We start from the raw sequence: 15440 nt of genomic DNA, 5'->3' as shown, positions 1-15440 counted from the left end.
TTATTAGTTAGAAAATTGAGTGAAAGCAGCTATCACTATTGGAAGTACTGACTTATGGTGCCTATATACTTTAATTCGACTGAAACCATATTTGCAGCTTTACCACTAACTAGTTTTCTTCATTGGAAGATACCATTTCTCATGGTAGACACAATTTTCCTGAAAGCATTAATTCATGTTAGTAATGTGCAGTATGGGAATTGTGACCACATTGATGTGCCTCAATAATTCCGAGACTCGAAGTTAGCAGAACAAAAACAAGGCTTTTATTAACTTAGAAAGTAACACGTAAGAGAGAGAGATGTCTTCCTTCTGGAGACTGAGGCCAGACTGAAGCTAGCTTACAAACGGGGCCAGGTATGGGCGGAGCCCTACACACAGCACATTCCAGTATACAATACAGCACATTCCAGTACACAATACAATGAGGTCTGGGGGAAGGGAAATGACACTGAAACCGATCTCAGTCACAGGCAGTGGTGAATGGAATATTTCATCACACACACCATGATTATATTTGGCTTAGTTTCATGTATATTGATCTATAATCCTGGTTTAAATATAATGCTGAATGGTGGTTCAGTTTTTATTGTGTAAAGAATGTAAGTATAGAACAAAAACCTATTTGGCCCATCAGTTCCTCTTCTGTCGCACCACGTACAGTTCACACTATCGTGGGCTTTAACTGATTTATTTAATCTCTTGATGGAGGTGAGTTGTCACAAATGAAGTTTGGCAGAAGATAACAATCTTGTGAATTTTCTTCCTGATCATTGTAAATTGAGCAAAAAATTCCATATTAGTCAAAATTCCAGTCTACGTTCAACCCTGACAAGTTGCACGTACATACTTTTCAAGGGTGCAAGGAGAATGGAAGTGATGTTACTTGATGAGCAGTTTTATAAGTCGTGACAATTTATTTTGCAACACAAAGTGTTGTACAGCCATTTTGGTAGCGCATTGGATCTACGTAATTTCAGGTATTACAGTGCAAAACCTATACGGATCATAGAATGGTAAAAGAATTACAAAACTCTCATAACAGTCTATAATAACTGAACAAAATGCCTGTCCAGCCTACATGTTCTGAACCTAAATCGCATGTGCCACATTTCCTTGGATCACGATTAATTCCCAGTTTACTAATTTGGATGCACACAGGTGGATAGCCTGCTTTTTCTGTGCCTGTTATGCAGCCTATTTCTTGCTGAGTTAGCTGCTGCAGCTTTCTGCTGGAAGAGGTTTGCTGGATAAAGGCCCCATGGGATAAGACTGAGGTGGAACCACTGCAGGGCTTAACACAGTAAATGTATAGTGAGAGGATTTAAAAACAGGATATTTATAATTATGTACCAGGTCTTTTAATGTTCTTCCAATACATCTTTTTAGGACCAGTTGAAAAGCATCAGATAAAAACTGAGGACTCCATGTGGGATACCGTAACTGCAGATTAAAAGTGTAGCATGCCAACTGCAAAATTATGTACAGTATAGGAACAATGTGCTTATCAAATAAGCACATGCATAGCATTTTGTGATTGAAGGGCAGTTTGTAAATGTAGGGTTTAATGGAAAATTGTTAGTCAAATTAATGTGCTATCCAACAGTTTGCAGGAATCGATTCTGACTCAAGTGCAGAGAATCGTGAAAGGAGAAGTTGGCCTAGCAATGAAGGAGCAACAGGCTGCTGTCGCTTCCAGTATTATGCAGGCCATGCGATCAGCTGCTGGAACGCCAATTCCATCAACTCACATGGATTTCCAATCCCAGCAGGCCCACATCTTGCAGCTATTGCAACAGGGACAACTTAACCAAGCCTTTCAACAGGTATGTATAGGAAGTTAAATAAAGGCCCATAACTTGAGATTTCAAGGAGAAGAGAAGTAATTAAGATACTAAATGGGTTATTTATTTAGTGGTTTATTTCATGAAATACATTGCATTCCTTGTACGTTAATGCTAAGATGTAAATTTATCACTTGTTTAACCTCTACACATATCGCTTTAGGTTTTCATGCCACATGGAGATATCTTGGTCCGATGCTCTTCCCTATTCCATATGATTTTGAAGGGGATTGACAGGGTAGATGCTGAGAGGTTGTTTTCCCCTGGCTGGAGTGTCTAGAACTAGGGGGCATAGTCTCAGGATAAGGGGTCGGCCATTTAAGACTGAGATGAGGAAGAATTTCTTCACTCATGGTTGTGAATCTTTGGAATTCTCTGCCCCAGAGGGTTGTGAATGCTGAGTCTTAGAAATATAGAAGATAGGAGCAGGAGTAGGCCATTCGGCCCTTCGAGCCTGCTCCGCCATTCAATGAGATCATGGCTGATCATCCAAATTCAGTACCCTGTCCCTGCCTTCTCCCCATATCCCTTTAGCCTCAAGAAATATATCCAACTCTTTCTTAAATATATTTAATGAACTGGCCTCCACCGCTCTCTGTGGCAGAGAATTCCACAGGTTCACCACTCTGGGTGAAGAGATGCCTCCTCATTTCAGTCCTAAATGGCTTACCCCTTACCCTTAGACTATGACCCCTGGTTCTGGACTCCCCAGCCATCAGAAACATCCTTTCTGCATCTAGTCTGTCCAGACCTGACACAATTTTATAGGTTTCGATGAGATCCCCTCTCAATCTTCTAAACTCCAGTGAGTATAAGCCCAATTGAGACAATCTCTCCTCGTACGTCATTCCTGCCATCCCAGGTATCAGCCTGGTGAATCTTCGCTGCACTCCCTCCATGGCAAGAATGTCCTTCCTTAGGTAAGGTGACCAAAACTGCACACAATACTCAAGATGTGGTCTCACCAAGGCCCTGTACAACTGCAGCAAGACATCCTTGTTCTTGTACTCGAACCCTCTTGCTACGAAGGCCAACATACCATTTGCCTTCTTAACCGCCTGCTGCACCTGCATGCTTACCTTCAGCGACTGGTGCACAAGAACACCCAGGTCTCTTTGCACTTCCCCTTCTCCCAATCTATTGCCATTCAAATAATAATGGCAGTATATTCAAGGCCGAGATAGATTTTTTTAGACTCTAGGGGAATCAAGGGATATGGAGATCGGGTGGGAAATTGGAGTTGAGGTCGATGATCAGCCATGATCTTATTGAATGGCAGAGCAGGCTTGAGGGGCTGTATGGCCTCCTCTTATTTCTTATGATCTCACTTTGAGTCTTTTTTTCTATCAGCAGCAGTCTTTACAGTGCACACAAAGCATTTCTCCAATCCGTTTTGTCAGTTTAATTACACATTAGTAATTTTTGTAATGTTCATTGTTGCAGAAGTTCTAGAAAACATTTGTAAAGTTTCACTTTTTTAAAAGGTTTTGGTGGTCAAATACCACAATTCTGATTGAGATGAATTTTCTTCTTGATATTTATGGGCTGAGGCTCCTATGTCAGTAGATTTTTTTTTTTGAATCATCTTTGGTTCCGGTGGATGCTGCACAATTTTAGGACTTACATCAATTGTCACGTATCCTTCCCAGTGACTGATGTTTATGATGCCTATATGCCTGCACCAAGCTCAGTAAAGGACCGAGTCCGGACTAATTTACTGGAAGTCACTCCTCCAGAAGTGAGTAATACAATGCAGTCCTCCATTTCCATTTCCTCTAAGAAGCTTCAGGTCAGAAAGATTGAATACAAAAAAACGTTTTACAGGTACCTATTTGCTACATAAATTAACTTGCAGGTTTTCACAGAGCATTACCGTCTGATCTAATCGTTTATAACAACAAACCTATTGACATTTCTACATCAAAATTAAGTCGAGCTAACCCAACTGATGTCATACCTGCATCGATATTTTTGTGGATGAGTGTAGTTGATTTTACAGATACAAAACGTTCTCTTCTGCCTTTTTAAGTGGCTGTTAGGCATGACATCTTAAAAGGGATAGTATCTAGTGAATTCCTGTATTTTGATGAGCTGAATTCAAAGATTGAATTACATCTTTCTAAAATGAAAGGTCATTTACCAATTTATCAGAACTTGTAACTTGCCTTACTCCTCTCTCCAGTAATTTGCTACTCCAATACTTCATTATAAATCCGAGCATATGAACAGCAATTCACCCTGCAGTTCTTCACATTGAGCTCTGGCTTGACAAATCATATCTTGTTTCCACACATAACTGGAGGAAGAGTATTAGGCCTCTGTAAACTTAAGGTCATCCAATACTCTGCCCTTGTCCTAACTCTCACCAAGTCCTGTTCACGCATCGCCGCTGTGTTCAATGACCTACATTGGCTCCCGGTTAAACAACGCCTCGACTTTAAAATTCTCGTCCTTGTTTTCAAATCCCTCCATAGCCTCGCCCCTCCCTATCTCTCTAACCTCCACCAGCCCCGCAACTTTCCGGGATATCTGTGCTCATCCAGTTTTGGCCTCTTGCGCATCCCTGATTTTAAATCACTCCACCATTGGCGGCAGTGCCTTCAGCTGCCAAGACCCTAAGCTCTGGAATTCCTATCCTAACCCCTCTGCCTCTCTTTCCTCCTTTTAAGACGCTCCTTAAAACCTACCTCTTTGACAAAGTTTTTGGTCTTGTGGCTCGGTGTCAAATTTTGTTTGATGAAACACCTTGGGATGTTTTACTATGTTAAAGGCGTTATATAAAAACATGTTGGCATCAATTTGGTATTGTACATCTAATGGGAGAGGAAGCAGGCCACATTTCTTGCCATGGTTCTCAACATCTCTCTCATTAGCAAGGCACACCATTATAACCTGGTTGAACTAAAAGAAGCAAGTTTGTATTCTCATATTACAGTTCTAGCTCAGACTGACGTACCTCATGTCCTCAACCACGATGAGACTGAGTGGCTAACTTGCCTTCCTTGCCTGAATCAAGTGATGTAACTATGCGTGACCTGTACTAGCTGTTAATCAGAAAGAGATTTATTGAAAACAATGGTTTGAGTATTCAGAAGGCAAGTGTGCTTTTGATAAGTTTTTACACTGATACTATGAAGGCCCATGTTTCCATTACCTAAAGCTAGCATTTACAAAGTATTTACAGCACAGAAACAGGCCATTCGGCCCAACAGGTCCATCCTGGTGTTTTATGCTCCACATGAGCCTCCCCCCACCCTTCTTCATCTAACCCCATCAATATATCCTTCTATTCCTTTCTCCTTCACATGCTTATCTAGCTTCCCTTTAAAGGCATCTATGCTATTTGCCTCAACTACTCATATGGTAGCGAGTTTCAGATTCTAACCACTCTGGGTAAAGAAGTTTCTCCTGAATTCCCTATTGGATTTATTAATGGCTATCTTATGTTTATGGTCTGGTCTCGCCTGCAAGTGGGAACAGCTTGGAAACTTGTTTCCTCGTAGAAACATTACAGAATTGTAATGTTTTGAGTTTTTTCTCCTACCAAATATTTTGATGCAAAACAGCTAATTTGGAGTTGTGTGATGCAAATTCACATGGTTACAGATTGCCCAAAAGTAATAGAAAGGTAATATGAAAAACTCTACTTTAAATTGCTTTCCTGCAGGACTGTTGCAAAGAATTTTATTGCTGTGCAGCCGCCTACTGGTGGCAGGTTCATTAAGGCTGAATTACTGTGCCTGTATATTGAGAACAGATTACAAAAAGAATTGTTTAACAGTAAGTGGCTATCCTGTTAAATTAGTAAACAGGATATTATTTTCTATGAATTGAGCATCCTCTTAGGACCTAACTTTAAATGCTAAGCCTTTTTGAAGCAGTTTAATGTTACCACCAACATGATGTGTTGTATTGTACTGATCATCGAGACATTAAAGTTGCATGTAGTTAGGATTGTGTAGCGTGGAAAATAGCACAATGTTAAAAACAAATCTGCCTTTCTTGAGTAATTAACTGGAAGCTGTTTTTATTAAATTACTAGAGCGACATTAGGATGCCGATGTGTGGCAAAATTGAGAATAGCCAGGTTGATTTGAGGGATGAAAGTATTCTGTATTCCGTTGATCTACCTATCTTCAATTTTCCTAACAAAACGCTTATTGCCATCTGATTTTGTGTGTAGAGTCGCTTCGGATTTAGTCTGAAGCCGTTACTCCAGTAACTTTCATGTGTCACAACTGTCATACAATTTCACTCAAAGTACCATATTCTCAGTGTGCTCCACTTCACACAAGTAGGATTGGCCATATAATTAGGACAGGAGCAGTGACAAATGTAACACGTATAGTATTCCAGTTCAGGGAAAGGGTTAATTGCTTTATGGGCTGACTGATTGGATGTTCTGAGAATACAGTATGAAAGTAGCAGCCACGGAATCAATTAAATACATTTAACAATCCCTGGAGAACCGAATTTTCCTTTCAACTTTAAATGGAAAATAATTTTTGCTGATGTATTGTAAAAAAAAATTTACTGAAAATATCTTTTTGGAATTTGTGAAGTAGGTTTGCAAAAAAAGGGGCACAGATTCTTGGAATACTAACGTTTTTTCCCAAAATGAATTCCAACTGTTGTCTTCAAATGATTTGCAATAATATACTATTCTGGTATAATATGAATTGAAGCTTATTGACATTTAACCCATTGCATAAATCAGTTTCCTTTACACCTTTTGAAATATGGATGTGCTTTTGAACATTACAAAAAACACACCATTTTTTAATGGTCCCTCGAATTTCCTCCCTTTTCTTGCTGCCTGCCACCCAGTGCCATGGTAAATGGTCATTCTTCATGTATGAGTGAGTCGAAACAGTGAGAGTTGGCAGGCTTTTTGACTGTGTAGAGCATCATAGCTGAGCACAATTCTTAAAATCCCTATTATGAAGTGTAATTTAAAAGTTTTACAGAATCACAGGTCATTTAGTTTGCAAAAATGACTGAGTAAAATTGTTGATTGTTCTTGTGGTGTATTGATTACTGAATGGCTGCCATAAGCTAACAGTAACAAAGTATTAGTTTGAGCAACAAACATTTGCTAATGTAGTTTTGCAATAAATTGAACTATAAGCTGGCATTAATGCTTTCTTTTCTGTCAATCAGGCTTTGACTGCAGCAGACCTCAACCTGGTTCTTTACGTCTGTGAAACTGTGGATTCTCAGCTGGTCTTTGGTCAGCATCCTTGTCCCCTAACCCAGCCAGTTTTGCTTTCACTTATTCAACAGCTCTCCACTGATCTCAACTCGCGCACAGAACTAAAACTCAGGTAAGGAGCAACAAAAAGACGATTGGTAAAAATGATGAGAAAAACCATACATGCTGGGAATCTGAAATACTCAAAAACAACAGGGCATTCACAGCCTCTCAGTCAGCTTCTGGAAAAGAAGGGTTAACATTTCAAGTGGGACCCTTCATTGGAGCTATTGTGCTTCTGTGAAAGGCACTGCCTAAAGTGTTAACCCACCTCAGGACTTTATTACATAATCTGCACTGGCACTCCAGTGTAGTGCTGCATTGTCAAAGGTGCCATCTTTCGGATCAGATATTAAACTAAGTCTATTCAGATGGACATAAAAATTCCTAATGCACCATTTAAAGAAGAGCAAAGAGCTTTCCTGGTGTCCAGCCCAACTTTCTTCTCAATCAGCACCACCAAAAACAGATTGTCTGGCTATCCATTCATTCACTGTTTGTGGGACCTTGCTGTGTGCAAATTAATTGCCCTGTTTTCCTACATAAGTGACTACACTTCAAAAGTAAATTCATTGGCTGTGAAGCACTTTTTGGACATCCTGAGGATGTGAAAAAGTTCTTTCTATATTTCTCTCATTTGCTGACTTTGTTTTTTCCAGCATTTTCTGTTTATGAAAAATATTATGAAAAGATATAATTGTTTGTGTTGTGTGTGAAATATACAGTAACCAACCTCGACCTTCATTTCAGTTACCTGGAGGATGCAGTCATGAATCTAGATCACACAGACCCAGTTGCTAGGGATCACATGGGCTCTGTATTAAATCAAGTCAGACAGAAACTGTACCAATTCAACCAGGCAGAACCTCACAATAACGTGAGCAAAAGAGCTCGGAGACTTATGATGATGCTTCAAGGACTGGTGACTCCTCTGAGTTAAGCCATACTCTATGGCTGATGGTACTTCCGCGATCTGTAAAGATTGTTATAATTATACAATTCTTAGCTGTATGTTACTAATTAATCTTACATTAAAAAACACTCTAGGGATTGTGTCTCCCTCATCTGTGGTAAGAAAATATGTTTGGAGCCACAGGTTAGACTAGTAACCTGATGTATAAGCTGCTTCACATGTTCTTTTTCAATTTTCATCTAATCTGGTTAGTCCATTTTGTATGAGTATCTACTTGTATGTTGCTCAGGTTAAAAGTGACCTATATATGTAAAAAAAATCCCCCCAATGGCTACATTTGTGAAGCAGCTGAGGCTAAATAACCATCACAGACTGCAAAAAATTGAGATCTGCATGCTAGCGTAAATGCATCAAACACAAATAATCTCAATTGAAGAACAGGCTTTTGTTCTCCCTGTCCCTGTTGAATTCCTTAAGGCACTAAACAGCATCTCATTTTGAAATTCTGACCTCAAAGTTGTAGAGCTGAATACAACTGTCTGAAGTTGAATGAGCATCCAAAAATATATTTTCAGAATACTTCACATTAGTGTTAGACTGTTAATTCTTGAAATTTCACCAGAGCGAAGTTTGTTTCCATCATGTTAGTTTTAAAAAAAAAAGAAAAAAAAATCAAAACGGGCAAGTTTGATTCTCCTAAGTTTGTGTTTATTGCATAATGTTTTTCAGCATTTACGATTTTGTTGTAATTTTACATTTGTTTCCTTTTTATCTTGAATATGGAAACTCCCTGTTTTGGATAATGTTTCAAAAATGTTCAATAAAAAGACTTTTTGGAAATTATCTGGATTGGTTTATCCTTAAATCATTAGCACTGATTTACACTTATTTTTAACATTGCAGAATGTTTCCAGATTTGTTTTACCAATCCAATTGTCAGGGTAAACTACTGTCTTGTATATGACACTTTTGTAACTTTTTTTGTTGTGTTTTTATGATGGTTCAAAAAAATGTTAACTTTGGGAAAACTTCTGTAATCACAATTTTAGACCTGTAATGTTTAAAATAAATGCAATATTTCAAACAAAACTTGTGGATATAATATATTAACTGTAAAAGGGTGGTATGAAAACTTGGCATAATGGTTATTTAAGCAGTTTGTTCAAAGATATTGCTTAGGTTGACTTGGCCTTTTGTACAGTGTTGTATTACCTGCAAACCCGTCAGTGTCCTGAATAGTCCACTGTTCAGTTCCCAGGAGTGTAAATAACTTAAATAATGCAATCCACAATTTCTAACCTGAACCTTTTAAATCAGCACAATGGATAATACCCTGTGAAATTACAGCTGCCAAACAAAATATGACACATGTCTGTCTTCAGTTGCTGCAATATGAGCTCCATGAAGGTATCTTGCTAAATCGTTGATACTTTCTGGCAGTAAAGTCTGAAGATGGTTAACCTGCTGCAAGGTTCATTAGTTTGATTATTGCCAATGAATCTACTGTTAATGTGCTGGTGTTAATTCTCCACTCTGCCAAAAACCTGTGTTTTACAGCTAAATGCAGCAGAATTGTTGTAAATTGCTGAGATTAGGGAGCTGGTCTAAAAGGACCCAGTGAGTCCTGTATTTAGGAAACTTTCGATTTACCGGCACCTAAATAACCGGAAATCTCGATTAACCGGCAAAATTCAGGAGTAGGTTCAGGTAACTTTTATTACTTGCCTTCCTCCATTTGTTGCTGTGCAAGGGTGTGGCTGCAGCTGTTGCTAAGCTACAGAGACGCTTGCAACTTGTGGCCATTGTTCTGAAGCACAGGGTTTGTTGCTTTATACGGAGCTCTCAGCTCCGTATCTTTTACTATAGCTTTTGGTTATCCGAAATTTTTGATGAACCGGCACCACGTCGGTCCCGTCTGTGCCGGATAAAAAAAGTTTCCTGGTATTGAACGTTTTCTGTCTATCCCAATTTGATATGCCAGTATCCTGTGAATTTTCCCTACAAATTTCAGGAGATGATAAAATCCACTAACCTCAAAGTAGTAAAGGATTTTTTGAATAATTTCTTCGTTTAAGACTAAACTACAAACAAGTAGTATTCAATAATATAAACATAAACTGGCATCCACCCCAACATCAGCATCACAGAGGGTGATACAAATAGTACAGTGGGCTCCAACTGTACTCCAGCATCCGTTCTATGTCCAAACATCCCCAAAAGTGAAGGTTTTCTTTCATTTTTACAAAATCTAGACGAGGACTTGGCTCGGTGTAAGACGCTGCCAAAGTTGGAGGGTAGGAAAGATGTGGTGAAATAGCGGATAGATGACTCGAAGCTTGAGGTTTAAAAGCCTGCAGATTGTAGGGGGAAGGAAAAGATATGGCGTGAGTCATTGCAAAACAATACAACATGATTTCGTTCTTCCTAGGAAGATAATGCAGAAATGATCAAAAAGAGGCCAAGAGCTGTCTGGAGAGATTTGCTGCAGTATTACATTTCCCTCATTTACATATGTTGCTGGTGTGATCAAAAGAAATTATAGCATGGATGCCATTTGGGAACAAATGCCAGATGGTGTTCTGTAGCAGATTGGCCAGTATAAAGAATGCTGGAGTACAGATGCTTGCTCCAAACACACTTCACCCCCATATTAGTTTTTATGTCTGACTGGTGATCCTGCATGAACTTAATGCCCATAGAGTTGGGAATATCTGCTCTTGTGTATGTAATGGAATATATTAAAAGGACTGCTATAATTTACAATAGAAATTGAGTTTGCACTTGTAAGTGCTTTTAAGGCCCATGCTATTTTTTAGCACATCTGTTGCAGATAAAATGGGAGTAGAATAGGTAATTTAATGCTGCTGTGTGACCATGGCATCAAACGTCTGGCATGCTGTTAGGTTACCTACCTATTTTTTGTAGTTCATCTGACTATTTTCTCAATGGGACCTCTTTAAATGAATATTAATGCAAGTGCTTCAAAGTCCTATTGAGACTTAGCTAATGAATCATAGCAATATTTCAGTCTATTTTGCAAACAAAAGAGTTTGTGAAATTCAATCAGACAGGATACCCCAGCTTTAATTCTGCACCATAGTGTGTTGTTTGAAACTGGTCTGACTGCTAAGAAACATTTAGCAACAAAAAAAGTACAGCAATATGTAGAGTTAGAAACATAGAAGATAGGAGCAGGAGTAGGCCATTCGGCCCCTCGCGCCTGCTCCGCCATTAAATGCGATCATGGCTGATCATCCAAATTCAGTACCCGGTCCCTGCTTTCTCCCCATACCCCTTGATCCCTTTAGCCTTAAGAAATATATCCAACTCCTTCTTGAATATAATGAATTGGCCTCTACTGCTTGAGAATTCCACAGGTTCACCACTCTCTGGGTGAAGAAATTCCTCCTCATTTCTGTCCTAAATGGCCTACCCCTTATCCTTAGACTGTGACCCCTGGTTCTGGACTCCCCGACCATCGGGAACATCCTTCCTGCATCTAGTCTGTCCAGTCCTGTCAGAATTTTATAAGTTTCAATGAGCTCCCCTCTCTTCTAAACTCCAGCGAGTACAAGCTCAATCGACCCAATCTCTCCTCATATGTCATTCCTGCCATCCCAGGTATTAGCCTGGTGAATCTTCGCTGAACTCCTTCCATGGCAAGAACATCCTTCCTCAGATAAGGCGACCAAAACTGCACACAATACTCAAGATGTGGTCTCACCAAGGTCCTGTACAACTGCAGCAAGACATCCTTGCTCCTGTACTCGAATCCTCTCGCAATGAAGGCCAATATACCATTTGCCGCCTTAACTGCCTGCTGCACCTGCATGCTTACCTTCAGCGACTGGTGCACAAGGACACCCAGGTCTCGTTGCACTTCCCTGTCTCCCAATCTATTGCCATTCAGATAATAATCTGCCTTCCTGTTTTTGCCACCAAAGTGGATAACCTCACATTTATCCACGTTATATTGCATCTGCCATGCTTCTGCCCAGTCACCCAACCTGTCCAAATCATCCTGGAGTTTCTCGGCATTCTCACAGCACACACGCCCACCCAGCTTTGTGTTGTTTGCAAATTTGGAGATATTACATCTAGTTCCCTTGTCTAGATCATTAATATATATTGTGAATAGCTGGGGTCCAAGGACTGATCCCTGCGGTACCCCACTAGTCACTGCCTTCCACTTGGAAAAAGACCCGTTTATTCCAACTCTGCTTTCTGTCTGCCAACCAGTTCTCTATCCAAGTCAATACCTTGCCCCCAATCCCATGTGCCTTAACTTTACACGCTAATCTCTTCTGCAGGACCTTATCAAAAGCTTTCTGAAAGTCCAAATACACCACTTCCACTGGTTCTCCCTTATCTATTTTACCAGTTACATCCTCAAAAAATTCCAGTAGATTAGTCAAGCATGATTTACCTTTTGTAAATCCATGTTAACTTTGCCTGATCCTGTCACTGTTTTCCAAGTGCTCTGCTATTACATCTTTTATAATGGACTCTAGCATTTTCCCCACTACCGATGTCAGGCTTACCGGTCTGTAATTCCTCGTTTTCTCTACCACCTTTTTTGAATAGTGGGGTAACATTAGCTACCCTCCAATCCATGGGTACTGTTCCAGATTCCATCGAATGTCTATTCATATACATGTGAAAATGATATGAAACTCCGCTCTATTCAAAGTGTTTCCAGGGTATTTAGTGACAGCCTTGTATTGATGTATGATTATGAATGGGGTAAGAGACTGTTTTAAGCATGCTGCCAAAAGTATAGCAACACCTGCATTAAGGTGACCGCTCTATAATGGATCAAGTGAAATAGACTTGCAGAGAACTAATGGCAGAAGTAAAAGGGTTGACCATGCAAGTAGTGAAAGATTATTTCCACTGGCTGGTGAATCAGTAACAAGGAGGCATACATTTAGGATTTGTACTGGAAGCATAAATAGAAGATTAGAATTTGTTTTCCATGGAGAGGGTTGTTAGAATATGAAATGCATTACCAGAGGTGGAAGCCAAGTCAATCATTGCCTTTGAGGGAATTACTTGGAAAAGATATATTGAAGAGTACGAATAACTGAGATTAGGGTCGATAGCTGCAGTATGAAGCAAGCACAGGCACTATGAGCTGAATGGCCTCCTGTGCTAAAATTTCTATGATACGTGGATGGTTGTGGGTGGCTTTTGTTGAATTACAAAGCAATAAAATCCAATTGAATAGTTTGGATGACATGGTAAAGTAATGGAGCAAAGCTTGAGTGGTTTATGTTCATCTGAAGGCGTTAGTTGGATTACTATCCAGTATTGTTCATAATTAGTGGATATATGATGGCAAATGGTTTGTAGCAGTCAGTCTGTCTGAGGTGGCTGCCTTCATTATAGTAACAGTCTGTGATGCTGTGATTCCCATGATAAATTAAGTGAATTTTGATGTATAACAACACAACTCATTTGTTTAAAGTAAGAATTACCCTTTAATGAAGGTTGCACAATACTTGCTCAGTTATTTGTTGTTGCACAGCAATTAGAATCATAGAATGATGGTGCAGAAGACTACCATTCGGCCCATCGGGCCTGTGCTGACTCTTTGAAAGAGCTATCCAAATAGTCCCACTCCCCTGCTCTTTCCCCATACTCTGTATATAAATTTTTTTTCCCTTCAAGTATTTATCCAATTCCCTTTTGAAAGTTACTACTGAATTTGCTTTCAGGCAGTGCATTACAGATCACAACTCGCTGCGTAAATTTTTTTTTTCCTCGGTCGCCTTCTCTGGTTACCGACCCATCTGCCACCGGAAAGCTTCCCCTTATTTGCTCTATCAAAACCGTTCCTGATTTTGAACACCTCTATCAAATCTCTTAATCTGCTCTTCTCTAAGGAGACCAATCCCAGCATCTCCAGTCTCTCCACAAGATTTGTGTACATACACCCCCCACCCCCCCAGGTCTCTGTTCCTGCACCCCCTTTAAAATTGTACCCTTTAGTTTATATTGCCTCTCCTCATTCTTCCTACCAAAGCGCATCACTTCACACTTCTCTACGTTAAATTTCATCTGTCTGCCCATTTCTCAAGTCTGTCTGTGTCCTCCTGAAGTCTGTTACTACCCTCATTGTTTACATTTCTGAGTTCTGTATCATCTGCAAACTTTGAAATGATGCCCTGTTTTCCCCAAGTCCAAGGAGTATATTGTATATTTCCCTCCACTCTGAAAATCAACCATTCACCACTACTCTCAGCTTTCTGTCATTCAGCCAATTTCATATCAACGCTGCCACTGTCCCTTTAATCCCATGGGCTTTAAATTTGCTAACCAGTCTATTACGTGGTTCTTTGTTGAATGCTTTTTGAAAGTCCATATACAGAACATCAACCCTCTTCAATTGGGAAAAACAATATTTCAAACGGCAATCGTAAAAACCCAACCACTGCTCACCAAATTCCTCCTGGTGTGGAATTAACAGACAATACTGAGAACATTCTGCAAGTTGGTTAGCATCTGTAAAGAAGACAGGTTGAGGCTTCTTGGGAGACCTGTTATTGGAGTTAAGTTCTAGACCCAAAACATTTAGCCTGTAATAGTTTTCTTTTCATAAACGGACAACCCTGTGTAATTCAACCCATTTTTGTCCTTCATCTAGTGCGAAGGTCATAAGCTTTTTTTTGCGAGCCCCCCCCAAACTGAGATTCATCTATATATATAAAGCGGCTCTTCTGTCTGTCTGTTCTCTATACGTTTGAAAGTTACAGAGCGTACCGACGCGCGCGTCGCCTCAAAAGAAAGCTTGCGATTCCGGACCGGTCATAGGCGTATTTACGTTTCGGCCGGACAAAAACCGCGCCCGCGGTATCCGAAAAATGTTCAGCCTTCCGCTCATTAGCATCTCATTAGTGACCGTGTGACGTCGAGGTCGACCAATCGGACGGCGGGTTCCTTCCTACAGTTGAGTGTCGAGTGACTCGACGATTGACCAATCCTACGCTTCGGTGACCTGACCGGTCGACCAATCGGTGCGTGTGTGGGCGGGCCTTATCCTTCTGAACCGAGGTGAGTGGCCGCCATCTTGATTTTTCACGATTTTTTCCCCACACTTTCAGTGTGTTAGGGAAGTAAGGTAAATATTTGAATTATGTGTTAGGGAATTAATTAACAATTTATTTGAGTTTTATATTGTGTTTAGCAACCCCCCCCCCCCCCTCCTCCTCACCCTCGCGCAGGGGGGACTCGGGGCCTGAAGCTCAAAAAAATTCTCTCTCTCTCTTTCTTCCCTCTCTCTCTCTCTCTCTCTCTCTCTCTCTCCTTCTCCTCTTCCCTCTCTCTCCTTCTCCTCTTCCCTCTCTCTCTCCTTCTCCTCTTCCCTGTCTCTCTCTACTTCCCCCTCTCAGGTTTCACGGTGTCGGGGCCATAGCGCGGGCGGGCCGCCCGA

General features: G+C 40.3%; 1 protein-coding gene across 4 annotated transcripts in view; it reads left to right on the top strand.

Moving 5' to 3' along the window:
* Positions 1-9097, top strand: part of edc4 (enhancer of mRNA decapping 4) — an 84167-nt gene extending 75070 nt beyond the window's left edge. For 3 of the 4 annotated variants that reach the window (XM_085991300.1, XM_085991299.1, XM_085991301.1), the window contains 3 exons: positions 1607-1826; positions 7005-7168; positions 7846-9097. In XM_085991300.1, the coding sequence (XP_085847426.1) occupies positions 1607-1826; positions 7005-7168; positions 7846-8035 (574 nt within the window). In that variant the 3' untranslated portion in view covers positions 8036-9097. Of the gene's footprint in view, positions 1-1606; positions 1827-3493; positions 3583-7004; positions 7169-7845 lie in introns of those variants that run through there. The other variant, XR_015078806.1, reaches the window with a different exon arrangement.
* Positions 9098-15440: the final 6343 nt, after the last annotated feature.

The sequence above is a fragment of the Somniosus microcephalus genome, chromosome 6 (genome assembly GCF_052327205.1).
Source record: "Somniosus microcephalus isolate GS21.2 chromosome 6, FLI_Smic_1.0, whole genome shotgun sequence".
Lineage (NCBI taxonomy): Eukaryota > Metazoa > Chordata > Chondrichthyes > Squaliformes > Somniosidae > Somniosus > Somniosus microcephalus.
Note: the sequence above shows the minus strand (reverse complement) of the source record. Positions and strands in the feature narration are given on the sequence as shown.